This window comes from Lepisosteus platostomus, chromosome 28 (assembly GCF_059453375.1).
Source record: "Lepisosteus platostomus isolate fLepPlt1 chromosome 28, fLepPlt1.hap1, whole genome shotgun sequence".
NCBI classification, from domain to species: domain Eukaryota; kingdom Metazoa; phylum Chordata; class Actinopteri; order Semionotiformes; family Lepisosteidae; genus Lepisosteus; species Lepisosteus platostomus.
Window position 1 is genome coordinate 5,223,165 of NC_142638.1, and position 27,984 is coordinate 5,251,148.

General features: G+C 44.8%; 1 protein-coding gene across 1 annotated transcript in view; it reads left to right on the forward strand.

Annotated features, from left to right (window-relative positions):
• Positions 1–115: 115 nt before the first annotated feature.
• The window catches only part of LOC148638646 (inactive phospholipase C-like protein 2), an 87,444-nt gene continuing 59,575 nt past the window's right edge, over positions 116–27,984 (forward strand). The window contains exon 1 of the mRNA XM_088622976.1: positions 116–1,369. Coding sequence (XP_088479102.1) covers positions 1,055–1,369 — 315 coding nt within the window. The 5' untranslated portion in view covers positions 116–1,054. The remainder of the gene's footprint in view (positions 1,370–27,984) is intronic.

Here is a 27,984-nt window from a genome sequence, read left to right on the forward strand (position 1 = left end):
ATTTAGAAGAAGGAAAATATGCCTTCTCAAAAAACAGCTGTTCGAGAATGTAAGTATTTTATAGTCTTATAATTTATAGTCTTTTATAGTATTTTAACTCTTGCTGAAATCATTGTACATCTTAAGAAGCCTCACAAACAAAATAAAATAGGAATAAATGTCCTGGAATCACAGTGAATTTAGCACTGAGACCCAACATCAACCCAAAAAGACCACAAATGATTTTGTTGCATGACCCTTGTATAGAATTTATCTCAGCTCATTCCGGGGCCACTTTACCAGAAATTGCGGACTTTCAATCTATCTGTTGGCTAAATGTTATCTTGCATTTAAAAAAAAAAACCACAAAGTATAAAAAGGGTTGGCAGTTATTGCCCTGCTCATCAGGCTCGTTCACTTAATGCTCCTCGCGTACAGGGGGGGTTTAAACGTGCGCTTGTCTCCATTCCCCAATGCACAGGATGCAACCCGAGCCAGAAAGGTTGCCGTGCGCGGACCAGGAGGGGGAGAGAGAGACACACAGGAGCGCTTTGTAAATACCCGCATCTCGGGGAAGCACGTGGAGACGGGGAACTGCTGCTGCTGCGCTCGCTCGCCGGCGCTCACACGCGCACTGCAAGGCACCGGCTGCGGCTCGCATCAGCCCAAGCGAAGCGCGCTCGGGGAGAGATCCGATCGTCACGCCGCCGTGTCGCTTTGCAGCCAGCGAGGAAATCGCCGCCGGTGTTCCCTTCAGACCGGGGCTTGCCGCCCCTGAAAGATCCCAGGGACCGACCGTCTGCTCCTTTCCTCAGCAGAAGAGGACAGCAGGAGTTGGTTGGAAGTACTCGCCGGGTCCGAGCGGAGCATCCTGCGCACGTACAGCCGCACGCTGCGTCCTTGGCTTAGAGTCGATCTTATTTTTGAGCGCAGTTGTTTGTTTGGTTTTTTTTTTGGATGGTTTCTTTTTGTTTCTTTCACCAGAAGCCTCAAATAAAACACCGGTGGGAGAGCCGTGGTACACCGCGCTGTGGTAGCGGCTGCACGATGTTCCGTGCTGGTTTGTGATGTTGGGATGATGGCGGAGGGACAGGCTGCAGAAACTGGATCGGGACCTTCGCTTAATCCCGCGACGGTGCCGGGGGCTGCCGCGCCAGAACTAACCGGGCTGAGCAGCGACACCGCGCTGCCTTCGTCCAGCGGCCGGGCGTTCCTGGACGTGGCGGCGGCGGCGGCCGTGGTCAGTGCCCAGCCGGTGGTCGGAGCCGAGGTCTTATTCGCTAATGGGAGGTACAGAGAGCACGGGAGTCCCAGGACTGGGCTCGGCAGCCGGGATCACTCCGCCGAGCGGATCCAGGTTGGAGCGCACCCGCCTTGCAGCATCATGAAGGTTAGTTTTTAATCCTTCAAACCGGCGCCGTCGGGATCGTGCGAACGCAACTCGGGCAGCGCACACGCCCCAGACCCTCTCGGAGCGCAAGGGAGAAACAGAACAGAAGACGTGTTTGGATGTATTTTTAATCGGATTGCCGACGTGTTTGAAGTTTGTGGTGGCTGAGCAGTTTCATTTCGGCTGAAGGCTACGCTTGGGGGTTCTCCGGCTTAGCAGTGCTTGCTGAGACGTGCTTGTGCTATCACTAATTAGTTGCATGCCTGAAACAGTTAACGGCAATTAACTGGGGCTAAAAATCTAACATTTGTTAAGCTGTGTCATGTTTATCGGGAAAAGGCTACTCCGCGGGTACGTTTATCTCAAGTTCTATATATAGCAGTTTTAGGTCATGTTGTAAGCTTTACCACGCGTTGCTAATCGAGAAGATATTTTTGCAGTTCTAATTATAAGCTGATTCTGGCAGGACGTTAGTGTCGGTCCTGCCCTTCTTGACGAGGCTGAGAGCGGCACGCGGTGACGCACGCTCGCCACAGTTTAGGCACGAGAGTTGAGGGGCTTAACTGGCCCACAGGAACACGCCAGCCTTGCAAGACGCAGGCAGGATCGGGGCTGAACTTGTGCAGGCACGTCGGTACAAGAGTAACTACCCAAACCCTCCGGCTACATCTCAGTCGAGATCTGCTCTCGGCGTCCTGTGGTATTTCCGTAGCTTAGTCACTTCGGGGAGGGGAGATAGGGACATGTTCTGGTTCACGTGTTTTAAATTTGCACTAACTACAAATCAAGAAAGGTGAGAACAGGAGGAGATGAGGAAAGAGCCAGATCGAGCGGACATGCACTCAGATTTGAGTTCGGAGCCGTTGCGCGTCCTCCCTAAACAACCGGCCGTTGCTCAGTGTTAGGAGGTTGAGCTGTACGGTTGTGTCATGTGGTCAGTGTGGCCTCAGGGGACCCCAGGGGGGTGGCCAATCAGTGGTGTAGAGGACTAAGCACCTGGACGAAGGCCTTGAATGAGATGTGAGAGCTGGTGGGGTGTCCAGTGTGCAGACTTGGGCTGTGGAATAATGTTTCCTTGTAGTGAGTCCAGGAGGACCTGGAGCCTGCAAACAGAGCAGGGGGTTTTAGTCATTGGAGAGCATCTGATGACAGGAGGAGGAGGGGAAGGTGAGGCATTCTAGTCATGTTTTGGAGGTTGGTAGAAATCCAGTACCAACGTGCTGTAGCAAAGGTTAAATACCTCCCAGGTTTCCTGCTAGAGAGCACTATACATGGTAAGGGAGGGAGAGCTGTTTCGGGAAGTTTGGGTTTTTAATTATTTTGTGGGAACTCTGCCTTTCTGGCTGAAAGTACATTCCTGGTTGTCTGGGGGTCGTTGCCTAAGCCTGCAGAGACAGTGGAGTTAACAGGAATGCTTCAAGGCATTTTCAGTGTGCCAGATTTTCAGCATCGCACCCTCAAGGGAAAACATAGAGTATTTTCCGACCGGAAAACCAAAACGTTCTATCCTACTGTGAAGCAAATGGCCCTCCTGTTGCACGCTGGCGTTATGCTTGCTTCAAGGCTTATACACGTCAACACCAGGTGTTCCACCTTGTCGCCTTCGTTTCAGTGATTCTGTAGGAACAGATGTCTGACGTTTATCATATTAAACATCATTTTTCTGCTTCACTAGAGCAGTTTCAACAAGAGCTGTATCGCTCCTAAAACACGCAAAGGATCAAATGGCTGTATGTAGGAACTGTGAGTTTGCTTTCTGTATTAGGAAATAAAATCCCATTCTTATGGGACAAAATAAATAATTCTGAACCACCTGCTGAAAGAGCTGGACAAACGAAACCCCTAAATGCATCAGTGTGCACAAACATCACCCGTGTGAAATTATTAACTAATAATGAAGATGGTACATATGAGACATGTATGTATCCCCAGACAGACATTATTAGAACGTGCAGATAATGATGCTCATCTCCAAATGTAGCTAAAAAAATGGCAAAGTGCATCTCCTACAAAAGGAGTAGATCCAGGTGTTAAATCGGGATTTTCGGGGTTTATTTTGTGTTTGCCAAAGTATAGAGAAAATAAAGACGTTTGTACTGTAATGCAGCCTCTTCGACAGTTCTAGCACATGGGGTTGGTTAAGGCTGGCCCAGAGATCTGCTGCAGCCAGGGGTATTTGTTTTTATCTGTAGATTTCTTTCTGGTTACTTTTACCTTCTTGGAATTTGTCGACACTCGGACCCAGAGAAATTCCTTGTATATCATCTACTTGGCAAATAAAAGTTTCTGATTCTGAATCTGCTTTGGCCCTGTTTGTGTTTGCGAGGTCTAAAAGGCATTAGATGCTAGCGCTGCTCATTGTGGTTAGGGTTGTGCGTAGTTGTGCACTCATACTGGGAGCTGTGGCCCAGTAGTTTCAGCTGGCGGAGGAGGAAGTAGTTCAGTATCTGAGGATGGGAACAGTGGTGATAACGTCCTGTGCCCGGGGTGGTGGTGATTTTGAATCTGCATCTTGCCCTATGTGTCTGCTGTTAGTGTCCGTGTTCAGGGCTGTTAACCCCTGAACACTGGTTCCACCATGGGTTCGCACAAACTGGCTTCCCGACAGTCCCCGTAGATCTAGGTGGTGAAGCATGTTCTTATTCCTCCTGCTCTTCTGTTGTGTAGCTGTTGTGTGCTGCTATTCAGTATGAATGTTGTGGTTCTTCTCCTGTACTGTATGTGAAATGTTTTGGGATCCTTTGGAATGAAAAGCGCTATATAAATCTATATCCTTGACAATATATAAAAATGTTTTGGATATCAATGTATACTAAGATATTTTTGTAGTGTACAAAGTCGATCTTCACAAGGTTGTATGAGAGCATATCGGCTGTGGAGTCTGATTGAGACATTTTTGATGCTGTCTTGACAGTGGTAATGTGTGAGAGGCCACATCAACCACAATTGGGCTTTTCACTTGAACTGCATATTTAGAAGGTGTCTAATAGACAGTTGTGTTGTAAACTTCCGTCGTAAAAGGCTACCCCATTTCATTTATTGACGAGGATGATGTCATATCCTCTGCTCAACAACCAGATTAAGATGCAGAACATCCCAAACCCTTAAACATGACATCGCTCTTAAAAATGTCTCAATATATGGGCTTGTTACGTTCAATTAGAGCTCTAGTTTAAGGGTCTGGTGTTTGGTGCTTGCAATGCAGGTTGTGGAGTTAAGTGTTTGAGACTAGGGTGGTTTGGATAACCTGCAGTGGAAATGTGTAGAGCACAAAGCTGTCCCACTCACTTGTTGGGATATGTCATGGCTGTAGATTGATGCAAATCTGTGCATGTGTTACCAAAACAGTAGTTCCAGAGGGTTTTCATTCCACCTGAGTTATGCAATGCTTCTCGGAGACAGCTGTTGTCTCTGTTTTCCAGTCGCCAGTGTCGCATGCCGTTGACCCAAAGTGCTACTATTGTGCCAGACATGACGCATGAATCCTGTGCCAGGGTGGCTAGGGTCTAGGGGTGTGCTTGCTCCCAACATGCAGCTGCAAAATAACTAGTTGTCCAGGAGCCACATGTGGAAAGTGATCAAATTTCTAAAACAGCTTCTTCAAAAACCCTGTGGTGCAGAGGTGGAGTTTATCACAGGTGGGTGCATCGCTACAGTATAAATCTGTTTCGCTCAGGACCTCTGAATTCATTTGTCAGGATGCAGGTAGAAAAATACTGGCTACGTTTTTAAAAATAATTTTAACATTTTTCTTTTGATGGTTCTCCAAAATAGAAAGACAATTTAATCTTTTATGACATTATGACATTTTATGACATTCTCATTTCTATCTGGTGCAGGAGACTTGCAAGAGAATAAATGCTGTGCATCAGTAAACCGACTGGGATTCGTGATACTATAATAAGTTAAACTCTTTGGTGTCATGTTAGTCATTGCCTATTACTTGCCTTTATTGCAAGACCTTCTATTTCCTGTCGGACTGTTCAGTCTCGAATAACATCACTTATTAAACAAAATCAGATCAGTGTGCTGACAGCATTCCATAGTCAGAAGCCAGCATGATTCATCAAATCTGATCCGCAGTGTTCTCGCCGAGATCCGCTTGGATTGGAGAAATGCCGATCTGGTCTGGCGAAGCACTTAAAGTAGTAAAAAAAAGTTTATCGATTGGGCTCGTTTGACAAGGCTATGCTGGACAGGCTGCATCGGGGTTCATTTTTTTTACTGTGCTGGACTCCGATATGCAGAAAAGTAAAAGTCAATTGCTTTATTGACGTGCTCTGTGTCATTTAAAAAAACCCCATTAAAAACACATGATGATTAGCTGGAGATCAATGTGCTGGTCTTTCATCCCAGGTGGCCTGGAAGCAATGTTGCACAAAACATAAAAGATGTTATTTCCGAATGTGTGTGTGTGTGTAGATCATTGTTTAGTTAGTGTCTTGGGTGTGTCCTTCTGCATGTGTTTTAGTCTACAAAACGTTAACCACAAATCATTGAACCACCCTAAGGGTGGTCCAACCACTATCTCTGCAGTAGTAGAAGTTGCAGATCCCTCATAGCTAATACCTTTCACCCCCTTGCGTAAAGATGTATGCTGTATTGTTGAACACTGTGGTAAGAACAGAGAACTGTGTGTTGTCGAACCATAGCAAAAAATATAGATTAAATGAGAGGTGCTGTAAACAATTAAATAAAATGCTGTGAAAACTGTTGTGCGAAGACACTATGGCATGGTGTCATCAGTAGCGTCTGGATCCTGATAGCTGTGCTGTGGCCCTTCCGATTTTGCTGCTCTGATTCAGTGGAGAAGCTGGTTCTTTTTCTCGTCTGTGCTGATGTTCTCTGCTTAGGGTCCAATCAGCTCTTCTTGGATTTAATTTCATGACATCTCCAGCCAGTCGGTTATCACCTGGTTTATTTGCGGCAGTAAGTCTTCCCAGTCTGTTTCTAATTCTAGTCTATAAATCTATTCTAGTCTGTAATCCAGCTTTCAGTTCCTAGAATGCGTCATGTCACTATCATAACTATTTAACATAACGATTGTCCATTTAGTATACTAGTTATTCACTGCATTAAGCCGAATCAGCCTATTCAGTTTGCTTAATTGTTTTAATCTGTGTGACTAGTCAGTCCTCTTGCTGGCAGTAAGCCTGCAACAGCTAATAATTCACTTCAGCGAATCGGACAGTCAACAAGTTCTGCCACTTCAATGAGTCAATCAGGCTATCAAGAGCGATCTTTATTTCTAAGGACACTGATCAGGTTATCAGCACTGTGCCCTTGCAAAACTGTTTTGAGTGTGATAAGACCAGTCTTTTGTGTTTGTTTTGATAGGTGTGTAGGTTATATGGGTATCCTCCAAAAAATGATACTAGATCATATTTGCAGTAAGAACCTGTGGGCTTTCTTGATGTTACTCTTTTTTTGTCAGCTGTGAACTGCAAAACTGGGGGGATGGTGTTGAGTCTTCAGTCTCTCTATTAGAGAGCACAAACTTTAAAGGGTGACCTGTCTCTTTAAAGGATTATGTCCGATCTACATCTGAACTAGATGTACGATGCTGCACAAGTGTGGTTTTGATTGATCCCTTCGCTCGGTTGTCTTTGTCCTTTTGATCGCATCCTGTGGCCAGAGGCTTTATACCTCATGCTTCTTTTTAATCGTCCGCTTTCAATTTCCTGCACGAATGCAGTTATTTGGTGGAGCTTTTTTGTTCTGTAAGAGGGTCACGGGAGGCATGCCGTGTCTGCAAAGAGGAAGTGCATCAAATTAAACTTCGGTCTGTTCTCGTGGCTTCTGCTTGCACGTGGGTCTTTTTCAGACCGATTTTTGTTTTTGTAGCCCCACCCTGGTGAGTGTGAGGTCTCCACGCAGCTGGCTCTCTCCCTGTGAGCCGGGCCTTGACCAGTTGCAGAGGCTGCAGCACTGTGCATGCATTGAACGTACTGGTGTAGCGCTGCTACCTCTTTAGAAATCAATGGAAAAACTCGAAAACTACAGAGGGAGCTGTCGTCTTCAGATATGTTTCGGGCACTTTTGTTACTTTGGGCCTCTTAAAAAAGAAATACCAATTATTTAGGAGCACTTGCATTACACTCGGGTTTTGTGGAGTCCTACAGTAGGTTTGCACATTTTAATTTTAAACCTCCCCTGATTTGCTGCCTTTTCAGTTTTTTATTATTCTCCTGAATTCCACAGGCAGAGGTCCCGGTAGCCTTTCTGATGGCTTCTTCCTGCAGTGTCTGGGCACTGACGGGAGATAAGTGCCTGAGTGGGAGGGCGTACCTCTGTGTTTTACAGTGCCGGCATTAATCAGGGCATCAGTAGCAGATGAGTCCCTCGGCTGGGAGGTGGTCCTTGCTGTTTTCCTAGTTAACCTCGGGGGTCTGATCAAATAACCCTTTGCTGCAACCTCCTCCCTTCTTCACTGTGGGCTCAGATTCCCTCTCACACGCAGCAAAGGGATATGTTTAGGAGCTTGGCCTCAGTGTGCCTGCAATCCTATTTCTAAAAGTAAAAGGAGTTGAGATCTGGGAGAGGAGATTCATCTGTGGTTTTTCATTTCCGAGCTCTGCTTACTGATGATACTGAGGTCTCTGAGCCCGGTGAAAGCAATATTTAAAACTAACAAAGAGGACAATTCTTCCCCCCTCAGCTTGCGTTCCCAATGCTGCCGATACGGAGTTCACCAGCTCTAGGAATAAGTGGATTGGATATGGCACAGCTGTAAAGCTCTGCTTTGGGTGGAGGGATAACGGTTAAGCCTTCCATTGCAAATTAGATTTATCAGTTTCAGTGATTATTTTGTTTGTTGTCAGCCATTATAACTAGCTCTGCAGGCATGATGAATGAATACCTGAGCTCCACCACTGATTCGCACCGAATAGGAGCAGGGCAAGGTTGAGGGCTGAGGAAGATGATTTGTCAAGCAAGATGTCTGGTTTCACCTACTTGCTCATTTACTTCAGGAAGTCTTATCAGCTGCGGATATTTAACAAAGCTTGGTTTTCTTTATCTCTGACAAATTGTAATCTTAAGTAAATGTAACTGCCGGGTGATGGGAGTGTGGAGCAGGCTACCCAACCATCCCGTTAAAGCCATTTGTCAAAAAATGTTTGGATGAGATCCTCCATTCAGGACAGAAGGCATTGCTTTACACAGAGGGTTGTGGGAGCATGGAACAGGCTGCTCAGGCACAGTATTGGAGCTGATGCTCTGTAATTTTTTAAGGAAACAGCTGGTTGAGATCATCGGCTCGGACGCCTACCTGCAGACAAACAAGCTGCTTGGGCCAAAATGCCCTTTGGACATACTCTTCTTGTGCTCTTAAGGTCTGCCAGAAGCGACAGTTGAACAAGTTCACCTGTTCATACATTCAAGACCCAAAACAAAATGTGCTCAAAGCAGCCATTGCAGAACATATATGGGGAACGTTGAAAGAAATCCAGTGGTGAAGTTGCCTGTTGCACTGCAAGCATAAACGATCGGCAATTTCGGAAATAAATTGCACAAAGCTGGGTAATAAGTAGTCTGAGATAAAGCAGAAGAGGAAAAAATGTCACTCTGAAGTCACCTTAGGCATGTTGGCACGTTTTCTTACCACGTATGCAGGCTTGCAGACAGAGCTGGGCTTAATTTAATTGGAGGTCACCGCTGCACAGCGCGTGCAGCATCACACATCGGTATCTCACCTCCTGTGTAGCCTGTGGCTGTGCAAGAACGTGCCGAGTTGCAGTTATCTAGCCTGCCCTTTCCATTAACTGCAAAAGTTCTTTTCTTTTATTTCATTTCATTCAGCTTTCTGTCACTGTAGTCTGAGTCTTCTTTCTTTAATCTTGGTTCATTTTTGTCTTTTTCTTTTTCTTAAACTGACTACCCCCTCCTCCACATCCTCCTGCACACACACAAAAATCTGTCCTTGCTGCTGTGAGCGAAAATCACATCTGTGGTCCACAGCTGTTAAAAGGAGGGAGTGCTGTCGTCACTGTGATCTTACATGGTGAGTGATGTTACTCACCATGGGGAAAATTAAGTCTCATGTTGTGGTGAGTTGTAGCCTGTTACTTCAAAATCCTTACATTCAGGCCAGAAGTGAGCTCATAAAACTGACAGTCACATGGCCCTTCATTATTGTGAGCTGGAATGTCAGTTCCATTAGATGCTGCCACCTGACAGTGCTGGTTTGCTGAGCTGGTTAAGGTGGGTGGCCCTGTATGAGATTGGAATTGGAGCCTTTCAGCTCTCTCTTTGAACAGTTCTTTCTCTGTGGATGATGAGACACACATCAGATTCATTAAATCCCATGTTGAAAAGGAACATATAAATGTATTCTTCGCATCTGCAGCCTTTGTGGCCTATGCAGTACCTTATTGAAACCGCAGAACCTCGAGTGCTATCATCTATGGATCTGGTGAAAGAACGACTTCACTAATCACAGACCCATTTGTGTCCTGCCCATTCTTCCAAAAGCAGTGGAAAAAGTGCTCTCCTGCCCTTCCAACTCTCAGAATCTTTCCCTGAGCCCTAAAAAACTGTATATATTTGAAGTACCTTCATGTAGATTCTTAGCCATTGTGGAAGCTATACTCATCAGTGATCATCATGGGGAAATAAAAATTTTGTTTTCAACTGACTGATCTGGTTAAATAAAGGATCAAATAAAAATATCAACCATGAACAAAGATTTGTTGGCGGGAGGGCCAGTCTTAGTAATCCACTGTAGGAGGAGGGAGATCTAGAAAAGCTGTTCTTTGTGACGCTGACATAGTTTTGGAGAATTTCCAGTCGCTGCCACTACAGCGGCTGTGAAGTTACAGAGCAGGCTAAATGTTGAATTTCCTGACATACAAGCCAAAAAAAAAAGAATATTGAGTGTGAGCTTAAAATGAGAAGATAAGTACGGAAGCAAAATACTTCACAGTTATGAGTGACAAGAAGACACCCCGTCTATCAAGTCGTGTAAGCCCTTTTTAGGGAGTAATAAGTCAGTAAGGGAACAGAAACATGATAAGGACTTTTAACATGACCTTCGGGTGAATCACCAAGTAACTGTGGCTCTATGGGAATAGGAGTTTTAAAACAAAAACACACTTGCTTATCCTTTGTGTTCCCTTCTGGGTTAGCTCTCCTGGTTGTGCTGCAGCACCTTCTGAAGACCACAGGCCAGAGCAAGCACTGCGTGTCCCACCATGTGTCTACACTGGGGGGTAGTAACCCTGGCCATGAAGCCTTTTGTGTTCAAGCAAGAGCTCCTATCTCTTTAGGGGCAATGGGGCCCTTGCAGTCTTGCTTTTCATTTAAAGTGTGGACCAGGTGTAGTATGCATGAAAAGAGGGTCCATTTTTGCCTGCTTGCTTCTATTTCAATAGTTGACATTTTTCTTTGATAGCCTATCAATTCCCCTCCTGGAGCTCTAGTGGAGCGCATTTGCCTTCATTCACAGGGCCCTTTTAAAACTGCATGTTAGCCTGCATTATGCATGAGCCATTTAGTTACCTCTCTTTGCTAATGATGGGTAGAGAAAAGCAAAGCATCAGCTCCATAGGTTCGTTTTCCCTTCCTTTTGAAGCGGTTGGTGCCAACCTTTTTTTTCCCCACGTATATACCAAGCATCAGAGAACACAGATCGCTTACGGTTTGCAGCAGATTTGCAAGGTTAGCATCAGGAAACACTGGGGTGCACTGACATGGCATAGGAAATCCATGGTTCCCATTGCCATTAATGACCAATGGGGAGTCTACTGTGAACATCGTAGAAGTGTGCGTGGAGACCAAAGCAATACAAGCTGCCCACCTGTGACACCTGTGTGCCAGGTTGTGGCTGCTGTCTAGTGTGATTCTGTCCCATTCCTCTCGGTGGATGTGGACAAATGTGTGTCTGTTCCACTGGCTTCTGAGCACAACAGGCCACTCACTGTGACAGCCCCTCCAGGGGATGTTCAGTGGAACCAGGCATGCTACCCCTGGTCACGTTGTCACCCAGCAACATGGCCACCGTTACCGGAGAAGTCTCTCACGCGATGTCTTAGGGCTTGATCTGCATAGCGCCAGCAGCTACATCATTCCGCGGTACTGGCAGCCCACTGGAGCTCAGCAGGTGTGAGCCTGGCCAGTACCTGGATGGGAGACCTCCTGGGAGAAACTAAGGCTGCTGCTGGAAGAGGTGTTAGTGGGGCCAGCAGGAGGCGCTCACCCTGCCATCTGTGTGGGTCCTAATGCCCCAGTGATGGGGACACTCTACTATAAAAAAGCACTGTTGTTCGGATGAGATGCAAAACCGAGGTCCTGACTCCGTGATCATTAAAAGTGAAGGGTGTTTCTTGTAGAGTAGGGGTGTGACCCCGGTGTCCTGGCCTTTACCAGTCATGGCCTCCTAATAATCCCCATCTCTGAACTGGCTTCATCACTCTGCTCTCCTGCCCACTGAGAGCTGGTGTGTGGGGAGCGGACTGGTGCACTATGGCTGCCGTCACATCATCCAGGTGGGGCTGCACACTGGTGGTGGTGGAAGGGAGTCCCCATTACCTGTAAAGTCCTTTGAGTGGAGTGTCCAGAAAAGCACTATGTACGTGTAAGGAATGGTGTCTGCTGGGTTGGTCTGGACCAAACTGATGCATCGCTGAAGAGGACATGGCCCCATGACTGGCCAAGTCCAGATGAGTTCTCGCTCAGACATACTGCTGTCACAAAAGCATTGCTCTCTTGATACGTGCGGCATTTTTGTTCCTTTTTCTGTTTTTTTTTCTTGATTATCACCAGGCTTGACATTCAAAAGGTTAAATCACCTCGTCATTCTATCTCAATCTTATCCAGATTTGGTGCTTAAGACATGATCAGATTCACTTGCATGTTCACACAAGTCAGTCATAAAGGATCAAGTGAACCAAACGATGCCAAAAGCATTTAAATAACAAGCAAAATAAATATCCGTGTTTTCCTAAGTACATACATAAATAGAGTGATGGGGAATTTTGACGTTTGGCTTACATATTTTTTTTTTAGTACTAGTAGAATAGAGTGAGCTGGGAACTCTCGTGTGTTCTCAGAAAAGGCGTTGCTTCATTTCCAGTTAAGTTCTATCAGGTTTAATCTTTTTACAGTACAGATCAGAGCTGAAACTCATTGCATGAAACTGTAACCCGATGCTAAATGTATGCGTTTCCTGGGGATGGAGGGGGGAGGGGGTGATGCTTAAGCTGATAGTTTGAGAAGAGCTGGGTTGGAGCAGAATTTAAGATGGGATTGAGCTTGGGTGCAGTTGGATCTGGGCTGGATCGGAGCGGGATCTAGGCTGGATCGGAGTCAGATTGGAGCGGGGTCTGAGCAGGGTTGGAGCTGGCCTGGAGGAGGGACTGATTGGGTGGAAGCTGGATCTGAGCTGGGGGTGAAGGTCCTTTTTAAGCTTGTAAAAAAGATCATGCTGTTTTGACAACAAAAAACACTTCAGGCCACTGGCAGCGCGCACAGCCCCGGACAGGGAGAGGCTGAGCTCGAAGGCAGTGAGGTTAATCTGGATCTAACGAGGGCTGGGCTGTTTGTGCGATGAGGTGCTGCTGGGGTATTAGGGCTGTAGGTCAGTGTGTTGGTCATGTTCGTGATTGTAACATATCTGCTGTCCTATATCCGCACCACTTGATGATGAATAAGAACGTTATTAGCCTACCTGGCTCTGTTTAGTGTGCTGATTCCTGGTGCCCCATACTTGCAGCCAAAGCACAGTGTGCCTACCTGGGTGTTAGCCTCTGCTGACCTGCTGACTGTCAGAGGCCCATTCCTGCTGCGGGCAATCGTGTCTAACAGTAACAGGCTTAGTGCTGAGCTAATGAGTGGGGCTTTGTAGCCTGCTAAAATGAATGAACATTCATAGTAACACGGCACTCAACAGCTGACAGAGGGCATTATCCAGTTATCTTTCCTTTCCGCAGGAGGAAAGTGGGTATTGAAAATGTAGCGTATTGACCAGATAAGCACTGCTGCTGGCATGTGGATCTGACATATGGGAATTGTAGCTTCAAAGGCCATGCAGCCTAATCCAAGAGCAGGCGCAAGTTCAAGACTTCTTTTGAGCATATGTCTGATTTTCCAAAGCTAAATTTAGGTGTGATCTCAGTTAGCTGTACTAGGAGTCCACATTGGTTTCCTTCGGTCTCTCACAACTTGCGATCTGGCAAAACTGTGTCGTAATGCTTATTCACTGTGTTTTACTATCCTTTACTGCGTTTATACCATTGTTTACTACTGTAAGGTTCTGTATGGGGTGTCTCATTGGTTGAAACAATCGGACAGATTGGGTTTCACCTAGGAATCCATTTTCTTTCCACCTTCAGTGAATTAATTAGAAATAGACCGGATGGAGAGAGAATGCAGAGGAGACAAAACACCAGGCACAAAATGGAGCAGATATAAATGGCAAAATCTGGTGGTCTGGCTTTGCGTCTAATGCAGAGTCTCAGAAAAGCTATGGGGAAATTGAGCAAATTTTTTTTTTGTTACCACTTTTGAAGGTCATTGTTTGGATCTGTTAGGGCTCTTGTACTTTGGGTAAAAGAAAAAAAGCAGTGCAGGAAAATGAAATAAAATAATAACTGTGGTGTTTATCATAATATCCGCAACCAGAAGACGCTACAAAACGAAGGAGTTCAGAAGAACGTTTTTTTTATAAATACTGCCTTAGAAGGTGTTTAAGGTATAATCAGTCCTGTGTTTTAATTACTTTCCTGATTCTACAGTGCAATCCTCCCGAAATGAAATGAAAGAATTAAAAGGTTTTGACTTCTTTTCTTACTTCTTTGGGGGGGGACACTGCAGATTGAAGCTGGAGTATTGTTTCTTAATCTTCAGTTTTTTTTCATCCGTCTGAAAAAAAAAGGAAATGAAATCGTAGGCTGAAGGCGAGATTTGAGAGTCTAGCAAATAATTGTCATGAACTTCCTTGTAAAGAGAACTTTTCGGAGCATTTTTAGGTTGAAGAATATTCCGTGAATAATGAATCTATTCTTATTGCTTTTGTTTTTTCTCAGCAGCTCTGTAGAATCTGTTTAAACTGGTGCTGCCGATGTAATTCCATACAGCCCTAACAAGTGCTCTTCAAACATTTAATGATAAAAAATGAGAAAACTAAAACACAAATACGAGGAAAGGAAAGGGAGGGGGTGGTGTATTTAATTCTCCTGTAATCTGTCACCATTTCACTTTCTTCATGTTCTTTAATATCCTTTTTATTGAGGTTGAGCTTGACTCAATCACTGAACAGAATGCACTGCCACAGCCATTTAAAGAGATATTTCACCCACTTCAGCAGATAATAGTGGTATTATCAATTAATCTCCATAATGGATTTTCATGAAAAAGTTATCCAGTTTTCCTGCTTTGTTTGTGGCCCTGACACTCCAGTTGGTCTTAAAATTTGCGGATGCTTTCTCTCAGCACTCTGGCTTCCAAACCAGGACAAAATGTGTTGCTGTTTTTCTGACATCATAGTGCTGTAAGTTATTTGTAAGCTAAGCATTTTCCACTGACTTTTGTTTATTTAAGTATACAGTAGCTGACACATATATATAGCTTGTGGAGAGAAGTTAAAGTTGATTGTATACGCACATATAGCATAGGTGTGTACCAGTCACTGATCTCAGATGTATTAATGGATTAAATTAAAAAAATCCAGTTTTGGAGGTAAGAAAAGAGAATGAAATTAATACACAGGTGCATCTATGGGTTTATTTCTGATATTAAATTCTTCTGCACATCTGTTCAGTTTTTTTTCTTTTAATCAGGTTTTAATTGACAGACAAAAGAAACAGCTTATGACTGATTCCTTGCAGACTTGCAACTCTAAGCAGATGACTGTACAGTGCGTTTCAGTCTAGTGTGCGCTGTAAGCATTACAGGGGTCCCTCAGTTTAATTGAGCAATATCCAAACCTGCATCAGAGAACAAGAAATGGTGATGTAGTAGGTTATTAACAGTCACAGGGAATACATTCTGCTGTTCGCGCAAACAGGAGCAGTTCCTGTGCCTCATTTACAAGTCTTAAAAAGTACCGCTACAGACATCAGTTATGTATCAGTTTTCCACCCTGTTTTATGGCTGTTTCAGTTGATTCTAAAAAGTGTTTGCATAGCATGTGCAACCATGTGATGGAAAAAATCAGTACAATTCAGTGGCTTTGTTTGCCCCAAAAGTAGTGGTGCTGTAATGCTGTGATGGGGGAGTGCTTATCAGGTAAGTGTTCAGGAGTGTGCTTGAAGGGACAGGAGGAGTGTGCTTGTTGGCGTGTCCATTGTTGTGTGTCCTGCTCGCTCGGCACAGGACAGGCCTCTTATCTTTCAGAGCAGGGACGCACTCCGCCGAACAACACAATGCTCGTTGTTCCTCCTCCTCCTCCACTGAGCCCCGCACACGAGAAAATCGCTGCAGTTCTGAGCAGCGGATCGGTTATTTCAGGTCCTTTTGAAGCCGAGAGAGAGAGAGAATTCCAGTGAAGGCGGACAGCTGTGGGCTGTGCTTTACGGAAAATGTTTGTGAACCCTTTCAAATTATCTGTATTTCTGCAATAATTGCTTCTGAAAAGTGATCTGATCTTCATCTCTGTCATAATAATAGATCAACACAATCTGATTAAACAACGAACACACACAATCAGTTTGAACATTTTCACAAGGGTTTACAAACTTTTTTTCTCGACTGTAGTCCTTATCTGGCCAGCAGTGAAAGGACTGGAACGGCTGATGCAGGATGCCTTCTTTTTTTCTTTCCCCGGTGAACAGACGGAGACAGAAGCTCTCTCGTTTTCTCTCTTCTTTTGCTGCTTCCTTTCCTCCCTCTTGCGGTCTCTTCCTCCCTTGACTGGCCCGTGGCGTTCCAGCGCTGATGAGCTGTGACAGAGTGTGTTGTTGCTGCCGGCCCCCGGGGGCTGGCTGTTGCTGTGCTGAGGCTCAGTTGTTTGCCATGTTGAAGCAGAGATGCCACTCCGGGCAGCTGTCACGGTCAGGACCCTCGCTGGTCACTAGCAGACATCTCTCCTGCGTTGGGGCAGAAGATGTTTCCAAGCCTTCTGTAACTACCTCTGCCCGATACTGTCTTTTTTTTCCCCTAGCCTGGGAAAAGCGCACCACCTGCAATTTTTTCTTTTTCCTTTTCCCAATGTCCTGCCATTCATCCATTTTTCTCTAAATGCTTCTTCCCTTTCTGGTTGCGGGGGGGCCAGTCTATCCCGAAAAGCAACTGGTGCAAGGAGGGATACCCCTTGGTAATGGTGCCAGTCCATCTCAGGGCAGATACAAGTACTCCCACCAGAGCCAATTCTCCCAGAAGCCAATTTACCTTCTGGTATGTTTTTGAACTGTGGGAGGGAACAGGAGCACCAGGAGGAAACGCATGCTAACACAGGGAGAACATGCAAACTCCACACAGATAGAAGATAGCATCCCAGGTCCGGAATTGAACTCGGGGCCCCAGTGCTACAAGGCACAATGCTAACCACTGCCCCACCGTGTTTCCCCCATTTCCTGCCTTTTCCTTTCGAAAAACAAAACCCAGTGTCTGTGGTGTGATCCAGGTATCCTTTGTTTGTTCCCCACCCTGCAGTGAAAATCCATCCCCCCTCCAGGGAAGAAAGAAGAGCAGCGTGTGGAAATAATTAATTAGTGACCCCCAGTCCAAATGGAAAAGGAAGAGATCAGATTCCCAGCGCGTGCCTGATCCGAGGATCAGTGTGTCAGAATCTCTGCAATTCTCAAAGAGAGGACCACAGGCTAGAGTTAGCATTCGAGATGGGAAGAACACCAGAAGTAATTGATGGCATTTGGAGAACATGGAATGGAAGATAAAGGGAAGTGTTCTCGCTTAAAATAAGCTGTAATTAATCAGTGGCATTGGTTTCTAATTACTCTTGTGTATAAGAAAAGGGTGTCCTTTGTGTTTGTCTAACTGTAATAGTTTATTGATCCAGTTGCCAGTTATGTGTTTATCAGGTCAGGTTGGGGGAAAAAAACTCCTGTTTTGGGATTGTTGTTGTAGTTGTCAACATCTCTTGACAAGATCACAGATCTCTGTAACAGAACGGTCTTTTTCCTTCGTTGTACACTTTCCCCACAGAGAGCTAGTTAGTCAGCCCTTGGAGCAGTCTTCGCTTCCAACAGCAAACGACCTGCGGCTGGAAATGTCTGACCACCTCCTGGAAATCGTCATTGAATGATGCTTTCAGGCAGATCACATGGAGATAATGATTAATCTTGCTGATGCTTTTGTCCAAGGCTCTTTATATTTTCACCCGCTTATACAGCTGGGTATTTATTAAACAACGGGAAGTAGCTTGCTCAAAGGGACACCACATCTCCCCCACTCAGGAATTAAGTGGACCTCTCGGCTCTGAGCCCTGAGCCATAACCATTCCTGCACATGGCTGCCTTGCGCATGCATGCATGTACAGTATCAATTGTTCAATGTAACAAAGCACTCTTACTCGTAGAAAACGCTTACATTTATGAATAAATATTTCTGTGTGGCTAAAACTTCAAATCTTTGACCTTCCTGAAAGAGAGTTTTAGGGTTTTTTTGCTTCATAGCTGCTTTTATTTATCCCTGAAACAAGCCTACTTTGTCTGGGCCGTGTTGGCACTGGTAAAGTGCTTGGAGAGGGTTTGGAGAAGCAGGAGCTAAAGAGAGTCATTGTTATAGCTTGCCCTGGAAGCTGTATCTAAACGCTGACTAGTTCTTCTCTTACGGCTGTCAATCCCCTTTTTAATATATGAGTATTGGGTCATGTCCAGGCTTTTATTTTAGGGTATTTATGCTTGGTAAGTGCCTGTGGATTTATAGCAGTTGAGTGAAAATCTTTTTTAGAAAAGGAGGCAGGAAGCATTTAGTTGGAAGACCACAGTGGGCTAATCAGTACCATCACTGTGTAGCAGAATGCTGCTCTTTGTTGGCACTTATGAAAAAACTTTTGTGTGCAGTTTACCAAGAATCTAAGACTTGCCTTGCTCAGTCCATGGTGCTCATGTCACAGGGCTCCTTAGTCAGGCCTGGAACGTGGATGTAGTCTCCTGGGACACCTAGTGTCATTAAACTCTCCAGCCCCATAGCATAGCAGAGTTTATCCCTGTTCCAAGGAGTCTGAATGGTTTGGGCTAAGCTGTGCATCTACCTGCGCCTAGATCTCCCCCTTATTCAGTGGTTCTCTGTCCTGGTCCTAATTGATAGACACTTTATTGAGGGAAATTGCAGAAATTGGTAATTGACGCCTATAATTGATCTGCTCACTGGTTTATACTTTTTTCTGCTACCAGTCCTTGGTTTCAAAAATGGTCTAAAGTGTGTTTTTTCTAACCGCTTAAGCACATAGAATTTTATGTTCAGTAGTCTTCCCTTAACATTGATGAACAAGGGCCCAGTTGGAAACCAATCCAGCAGACAGAAATCCTCCAAGACCAGGATTGAGAACAAGTGGGTATTTTGTTCTTGGGGCTCCATCAATTAGAGTGCACTTTTTTTTAATGACCTCGTTAAGTGTGCCAGAACACTACTGCCAGTGCTGAAAACTAAATTAGTTAATTCTCTAGACCATCTCAGCCACTCCTGCTTTCAGCGAACTGCGAAGAAGTTTTTGGCAAATAATTAAGATTTAACCAATAAAATTTGTCACACTTAAACAGTGCAGGGCTCCAGTAGCCTCTGTGTCAGGGTGAAATGAATGTTTCTGTATCAAACGCATTTATATTAAATCTTATGACAAATGAACAAGTATTTGACACTATACAGGGTGAGAAAGGCATCGACAAGTCATGTTGAAGATATTGGCCTGTGACTTTAATTCAGAGATGTAGAAACCGTGTAAGGACCGAGACCCTTGTAGCAGATGTAGATGGGATGATGATCTTATTGAATGTTATTTTCGTGATGTAAATGTAAAGGTGCAGAGCAGTGATGGTTACAAATCCCCAAAATGTGACTTAAAGAGATGCGGGAATTGTTTTTAAAAAAGTGGTAGCAAGCCTTACAACAAAAATGTCATTCCGAATTCCTACAGACAGAGGCTTGATTACATAATGGTTCCTCTGAGCGTTGACAAAGCACATCCTGCAAATGACAACACAATGGTAACATGCACCTGGTACAGCGCCACAAACTGAGTGAGGGGGGTTATTCTTGGATTGTGGTCAATTAGATTAAAAGATAAAGGAGAAGCAACTAGATTAGGGGATAAATGCAGCCCAATATGATTACATGGCAGTTCATCAAGTATTTATGCCTTGTATCTGATTGCAATCTCTGTATGAGCCTAGCAGGCCTGGCTTCTGCTAGATGCTCTGTGCCTAACCTTGTCCCAGTACCTCCTCTCCCAGGGATCCCGGTGTCCCATGAAAGGGGCACCTTTCATATTTGATCTTGGTCTCAGACAGAGCTGTGCTTTGTGATTGATATGTTCCCTCGCTACGGATGAGAGAACTCGCCGTGTCAAAATTCATTAGGAGAAATGGGCTGCTGTTTTTTTAAACATGCCCTTCAACTAGTAGTGCTAGAAGAGATAAGAAGATCATAATGTCCATTTTTCCAAATTGCTTTTCTAAAAAAAAAAAGGTACTCTGAAATCTCTTTTTAGCTTCAACTGAGTTATTCACCCGTGAGATACCTGAAACTTGTTTGAAGACGTTTACGTATTATGACCATGAGCGCTTGTAGCATAGCAATTTTTTTTTTTGCTTTTTCTGTCATACTGTGAGGTAACTGATTCTCCATGGTACAGATACATGCAATGCTGGGGCATCCATACATAAATATAACAAAAACACTAAGCACAAAGGGGAGTAGGCACAAACCCATTTAGTTGATTGGCCTTTTGGATAATGCTTGGGCTGACTGAAACAATCTCACAGAGCACACTGGTATAGAAATACTCTTATGAGCTGTTACCTTTTCTTTTCCAGGAGTGATCTAGATAATTTGATTCTGTGCATTGGAATCAAATGCATTTATGGTAATAGTTTCGGCTAAATGTGGCAAAAGCCATTCATAAATTCTTTATAACCCATAATACCTTTGGTTAATAGAGCATTAGCTCACATTAACTGCAGCGCTATTAAGAAAAATCAGGCTTGTTCACATGTATAAAAGTTTCATGACGATTTATTGGTATTAGTGACATTGTAATGCATTTCTAAAGGGTAATTTGCAAACCGTCTTGGATTAATAATATCCAGAATGTGCAGCAGCCCAGAAAATGGGAACAAAAAACGAGAACTGCAAGAGATTTCACACATGAGAAAAGCAGGACCGCTCTGTTGAATCATGTTCTGAAAACGAAATAACGGTATTTCTAAAGCAAAGAAGAGCTCGGCGGAGAGGTTGTAGGTTGAATGATTTGTGTCCGTTCTCAGCCCTGATCACTCTGGGCTAATTGAATGTGCAGGAATTGTGAATGACCTTCTGCGCTGCTCTGCAGCAACACTGCCACCAGGAAGGCTGGTTTGAGGTTTTGCAGGTTTGTAGGTGTCAGATGAGTGAGGGATCTATTACTCACACTCCTTGTCTCATCATGTAACAGCAGAGCACAGCCTCAGATACAGTACAGGGCCAGGCAAAGGGTTTTTTTTTCATTGAATTCTAGCCTCTCCCTCCTCCTGTGATGGTCTGTGTAATGAAATCAGCCTTCAGTAAAATGAGCCTAGCAACTCCACATCTTCTCCTAAGGAACGGTGGATGTAGGGTTAGTTCCAAGCTCTCAGATCCAAACCTTTTAACTAGAACACAAATCTGAGAAGATTCGCGCCTCAATATGTGTTGTTCATTCCTCCTCTCGCCGTGATGAGATCGGACCTCGAAGTGAAAACGAAACTGGCCTTGTCGTTTCACGGGATGGCACCAGCCTGTACGTTTGGTCTTTTTTCACTCCAGTGCAAAATTCAGAACGATTCACGATTCAGAACGAGGCAACAAGCGTGAAGCTGCCCTATTACATTAAAGCAGGCTTGTGAATACATTGATATATATCTGATTGAAATACTGCTTTTGACTTTGAGACGGTTTTGCCAGCAAATACAAATTAACTCTGCAGGCAGATGGCGTTGGAAAGTTTCTGTGCTGGAATGTCTGCTGCACATCACGTTGCATCAGTCATTACAGTGACTAGTGAGCAGGAAGGGCCTCCTCACATTGTGATGCGCAGAACCACACTCTCTTGTGCTTGTCTAGAATGGAGCGCAGCAGCAATAATTCTGCTTGAGTGTACCACTGACCACACAACCACAGGCTACTGTGTGTGAGTCTGTGGGGGATGGGTGGCAGGGCCTGCCCATGACATCAGCACACACAAGGGCCACTTTGCTTATAGGGAAGACACACCTGGCACACACCCCCAGCTCAGCCACAAGAAAAGGAGTGGAGAGAGGAAGCTAGCCCAGCCAAAAGACATCTCAATAAAGCAAACCCCTGTGCCAGGGACTGACGGCCTGATGCTTCTGCTGGTCCGGGCGAAGTCACGGCTCCGTTTCCGTGCCGCAGCTGTGAAATGTCCTCTCCTCGACCCTCTCCTCTCCTCGTCTTAATCAGCCCGTTGTCCTTCGGCGTGTTTTCAAGGGGGAGCTCAAGGACTGGCAGAGGTGCCACCTGGCCCGGCGTTCACATAGTCCCCTGCCAGTTCTCCCATTCAGGCAGTGCCCATGCTTCGGTTTTGAAAATGCAGCTTTGTGTGGATCCAGAGCCACGTGCATCCTTTCCTTTTGCAGGACCCACAAGCACGATAAGATCACTTTATGGGCCATGTACAATCTCTCGTCTTAGGAATTTGTCTTTTCGGATACCCCAACTTGCTCTCCATGAGACACGCAGGCGGGGAGAGAAGCTGGGGGTCAGAGCGCAGGGTCAGCCATTAATACGGCGCCCCTGAAGCAGCTGGGGTTAAGGGCCTTGCTCAGGGGCCCAACGGAGTAGGATTCCTCTGCCGGCCGCAGGATTTGAACCAGCAACCTTCCAGCCACAGGCGCAGATCCTTAGCCACAGTGCCACCACTCTGCCCTAAGCAAAGGCACAGGCTATACAGTATGTGTTGACAATCCACCCGTTTTCTAGCCACAGTATCCCACACAAGGCCGAGGGGCAGCTGGGACGTGCCCTGCTGTAGCTAGCAGTGGGCGCAAGGTAGGGTACACCCTGGACATTTACCGCAGGGAAGACGCACAGTCGCCCTCACACCAGGGCCAACTGGACAGTGTGCATGGAAGGAACCCCGTGCAAGCACGGGGAGGACATACAGACTCCACACAGACGGCACCTCAGGTCCAGAATTGAACCCAGGGCCCCGGTACTGTGCTGGCTCTCTATTCCAAGTTGGCTCATTCACCAGAGCTCATCCACTTGCTGGAGTTAATGATTATTTAATTATTTAATCAGGTAAAAGAATCGTCTTCAACCACTATATTTGAGTACATTTCAGCATTTTTTAGCAACTTTTTATGCTCTTTCTAAACTCATCCAAGTTAAGACCGATATTCAGAAAGTCGATTCATTTTATTTTGGGGTAGCAAAACTTAAAATGAAAGCTTGACATGGATAATTATTTTGGCGAGTAATCTTGTTAAAGGTATGGGAGCCACTGGTTATATCTATAGCTGCTTTTCTGAAGTCTTTGTAGTGTACAAGTGTCCTGGTCCCACTGCACTCCAATCTGTACACCTCCTTCACTTAGTTTTTTTATTTATTCTTTCTTTCTTGGTCCAGCCCATTTTTTGATCTACCAAACCAATATTTGCACGAATGTGAACTAATTGCACAAATCTCTTCCTTTTACAGTGTTTTATAACGTTCTGTTGTTATACCTGCTGTTTCAAAGTTGCATGCTAACCGCTACCGAAATAAATCTTTACTTTGTGACCTACGCACTGGAAATAACCAAACCTGTCAGAGTGACTGTATTTTATTTTTAAAGACTTGAAAGTAATTTCCTGCCATGCAGTAACAGAGATAAGCCTATGCGTTTATTAATACTTCATTATTCTTCCATGTAGGTATCTTATTAAAAATGTAACCTGGTTTACCATTTCTAAAATACATTTTCATTCACTTATGAGTATCTGCTCCTGCCAGAACAGTAAATGTAGCCCTATATTCACCCTGATGCCTGAATCAGGTTCCGTCTGCCTAGAAAATGATATTGGATCTTTGCATATGAAATTGTCAGTGAAACCAATTGCTGGGGTTTTCAACACCTGCAGGACCTGTCGATCTTTGTGCTCCAGCGGTGATGCCACTGCTTTTCCCCAGTTTCCCTGAAACCAGCTCCAGACTCTCCTTGCTCCCCTGTGTGACCTACAGCCCAGACTGACAGTCAGGCCCCCGGAGAACGGGATTCGAAATGACCACACGTTTCTTCAGTGAAGGTCGTTTCCCGCCCCCCCCCCCTTAAAGACAGTTTTTCCCCGGAGGCTTTAATACTCCTTACATTTTTAATCTGTCGTTCTAATTATTTTCCAGTTAGGAAGGCTATAGCTGTTACATTGCCTTTTAAGCCTGCCATGAAGTGCAGTGAATGCAGTAATTTAAAACGGGACCCTGTTTAATAGTCATTTAATTTCCGGAGGCCACCAGTTATCGATTTAGAAACTTAGGAGCTGGATGAGTCTTTGCAATCTTTCCGGCGATCAGACGTTCGTGGGGTATTGTGAGGGCCGGATGAGCTTTTTTTTTACAGTGCCCATATGTTGAGAACTCGAAATGAATAAAGTGCTCTCTGAGGTGATTGGCGAGGAGCAGTGGAATGCCTGATTTTCTGATCATATACCACCATCTGCCTGAGGAAGAATCTAGACATACCCAAAGCCTGTTCTTCTGGCACCAGCCTTTTCGGTCTGTTCCTCGCACAGTGTGCCAGTGATGAGAACTAGAATTAGGCACAGGCTGTCAGCATTAAGTTGAAGCACACTTAATGCTTACATCAGATACACAGGGCATCATCATCCTGTGTTTGCATTCTCCCTAGAGCTGTGTTCCTGAGCTGTTGAGGCCTGATCATTTAATCAACTTAATCGCCAACCAATTCGCCATCTTTCGCTTTCAAGGAAGTTCTCAGTGTCTTTCAGCTGTTTGCCAGGCAGTTTAAAAAACACTTTGCCAGTTTGCCAACATGAATAGATGCACCTGGTTTGCTTATCACAAAATCGGTGCTCGTTTTAGAAAGATGGTGTATCGCACATTGTCTGCTTGCACTGTGGCAAACAGGTAGGTGGACAAGATGCTAAATCAAAGTTTAGGTTGAATATATTTTAATATTTGATGAGGACTGTAACACTGTTATCCTAAAGAAATGTTCAGATTAATAGTGTATTATAATGTAATTAAGAGATCTCCATATGCTGCTTAAAGAGAAAGATTCATTGATTAGTCCTTCCCATAAGACAGTGATAGATCGACAGTGTAAAATGCACTTCTAGCTACTGGTAACACAACAAGTTTGTGTTCTACTGGGGTTCAGAGCGCTTTGTCGTTCTGGTAAGAGTGACCCAGTGCCTTTCAGCAGGCCTCTGTTCGTGTCGTTGATTCTGTAGCCATGCGGTAGGCACCAGAAGGTTATGGAGGTTTGTAGGAGATATACTGATTGCCTTAAAAGAGTCAGAGGGATGGAGGTTGGAGTCAGGATGAACTAATCTGGCTCATTCTTTGCACCATTCTGTGGAATCCAGAGAAGCATATTTTCCTATTTATATACAGTATCAAAGAATGGATACAGACGCCCATATTGCCTGTTTGCTAGCTAGTATTTAATTCATAAAGGATCTCATCCAGCCGTTTCTTAAAAGATGCCAGGGTATTGGCTTTGGTATCTTCTTACAGACTCCCACAGCCCATCTGATAAATGACTAACTTTTCATCATATCTTTTCTCAATTGCAGAAATAGGTTTTCTAGCTCAGGCAACAAGAAAAATTGGGTTTCTGCTTTAGAATGCTTTTTAAATCATGATGAATTTTCTTAAAAGACAGAGAGCAAGATGCCACAAGATTATTGTGCAGTGCAGCTCACAATGTGGTGTTCCCTTGCTGGGAAGAATTTGCTCCTTGTCTGGTGTCTCCTTCAGGAGAGATTATTTTGTCTGGCACATTCTGGTGCTCATAATTTGCATACTACTTGCTGGGGGGGATTCTAATTAGAGGTGCCACGTTTTTGTATTAGATCAGATTAACGGTGAGTGCCTTTGTGCTGAAGAATGAGGTGTCGGCCTCCTGCCGTTACCCTGCAGTCCCCTTGATGTGTAGGGAATAGGCCTGGCTCACTGCCGAAAGAGAGCTGCGCACACTGTTCTGGCTGAGAACACAGCTACACTCCCTCTCCCTGCCCTCTGCTCAGTGTTTTACTGCCCCAACGCCCTATGGATCAACCGTAGTGCACTTCTCACATGCCCTTTCACAAGATCTGTGCACTTCCTTATTTATACAGGATATGCATTTAGGATTTACATGCTATTTGTCCTGCCTCCCCTTAGTTTGGAATAGTCCACGCTGACCGGAGGGAATCTGCAGAAACAAGCAGTAGCCTGCACGTGCAGACCAACCTTACATTGCTTTACCTATATCTTTCAGAATGATTAGGAAGCTAAATTCTTGTGGAGGTTGGTAGCACCCTGGAGCACCTCCCAGAAGCATTATGGACTACACCTTGGAGGGGATGGCCATCACAGAGCGAGAGTTTAGAGATGCCACTTAACCTAGTTGGCGTGTGCTTTGGAAGCTGTGAGGCAGTGAGAGCATGCATACAAAGAGAGGACATGAAAACCGCTCCCAGAATGTGTCCTCGGTCCAGGATTGAACCTTTTGTTCCTTTCTGCTCTCTGTGACACAGCTTAATGCCTCAACTGAGCTCCCTTCATCCTCACATAATGCAATGTGTGGCAACATGGGAAGCCGTCATGACTTTTATGGTCATGTACAGTACAATGCTTGTTCATGGGTACAGGGAGGTGTCAGCAGCCCTGGCCTCTTCTGTTAAAGTAGGCTTGACACTCACTTGGACTGCCTGTTTCTAACTTTGTGCATGTGACGGTGGTTTAAATTTGGCCCCCAACCCCATGTACTATGCATAGGGTGTGTGGATTATTTGAAATGACCCTCATGCAGCTCTGTGCTGGGGGGTTGCCTGTGCAGTGTGGTGGGTGGCTGAGGTGAAATGCAGCCCAAGGCATCCAGTCAACTTCAGTGGGGTAAAGGAGGGAAATAGCCCAGTTGTGCACTGTAGCTGCCCTGGTCTATGGTTGGAGAGATCAGGAACTCTCAGTGGGTGAAAGGGGCGCTGAAAGTCCTCGGCGCTTGCATGTACACTGTCTGCAACCCAACCATGAGTGACAGGAGCTTGCTGTATCGCTGGGATTTAAATCCCAGAGTCATCAGGAGGTCGGGCTGCACTTTCAGATTTCCTTTGGAAACATCTAATGGAACTTGACAGCAGTGCAGTGTGGGCTTTCTCTCTTTCCCACTTTTCCTGTCCACTCGTGTGGTCTGTCTAAAAGGAGCTGCTCTAGCAATATCAACTCCATTCTGCAAAGCTGTCTGGAGGTGTTGAGCATATTCGGAAGCATGGCAGTTCTGCAGCAGCAGTCTGTAGAGCAAGTCCGTAAGTCCATGTTTAAAAACGATCGCCATGATCATTATTAAGCGTTGTGTGAATAGCCTTAGATTATTATTAAAATTTGGTTTCTTTACCTCCAGCTGGTACATTATTTCTAAACGTGAGTACTTATTCATGGTCTGACGGATAGTTTGTAATAGAGCACGATTGTCTGGAAGACACCGATCCTTAGCTCTGGTCCTGAAGACCTCCACCATTTACTGACTGATCAGCCACAGGATTGTAGGTCCCCTGCAAAATCTGTGGCTCTTCAAGGAGACATTTTTTCACGTTCTATGGTTTTTCCTTCTTTAAGACGAACCCCCATTTTATGATCTTCAGCAGAGCATTTTACTTAAGCTAACAGTTACTCCTGATAGAGGTATTTGTATCCTGTAGTAGAAAAGTAGTCTTTCACTTTTCTGGATAGATAAAGTGAGGAGAAAACTATGATATTGTTGTGGGCCAGCCAACAATGAATAACCACATCTAATTAATACTTGTGATGAATTAGCTACTGCAGGACGTCTGTGGTTTGCTTTGGGGAGTTTTAATCAGGTTTTTTAAGATTCTGGTCAATGTGATTTAAACTTTGCTAAACAACAAGCTGGGTTTTCTTATCCAAACCCATCTGTTTTAATAACAGCCTCATTTCTTATAATGGTGTGAAAATAACTAGATGAGGCTTTTAATAAATGGTTATTTAATGTAACGAATACCCACAACATTTGCAGCACAGCAGTTCTGGCTATAATCAGAACCGTGTTCTGTGCACAGTGATTCAACATTTGCCTTTTTTTTTAAGCACTGAAAACTATATTACACAAGGTAGAGAAAGTAATCCGCATTATAGTTTTATTTAGAAGAATACAGTTCTGTGTTATGATTTATGTTAAGCTAAAACAGGTCGAGGGTTCAGTTCTCTAGAGGCTCCTGGAACTGGCGCTTAGCTTGGCTCCTGCAGAATGAAATGAACTCTGAGTAAAAGACTCTCCAGTGGATGGGATTCTAGTGTATTGCAGG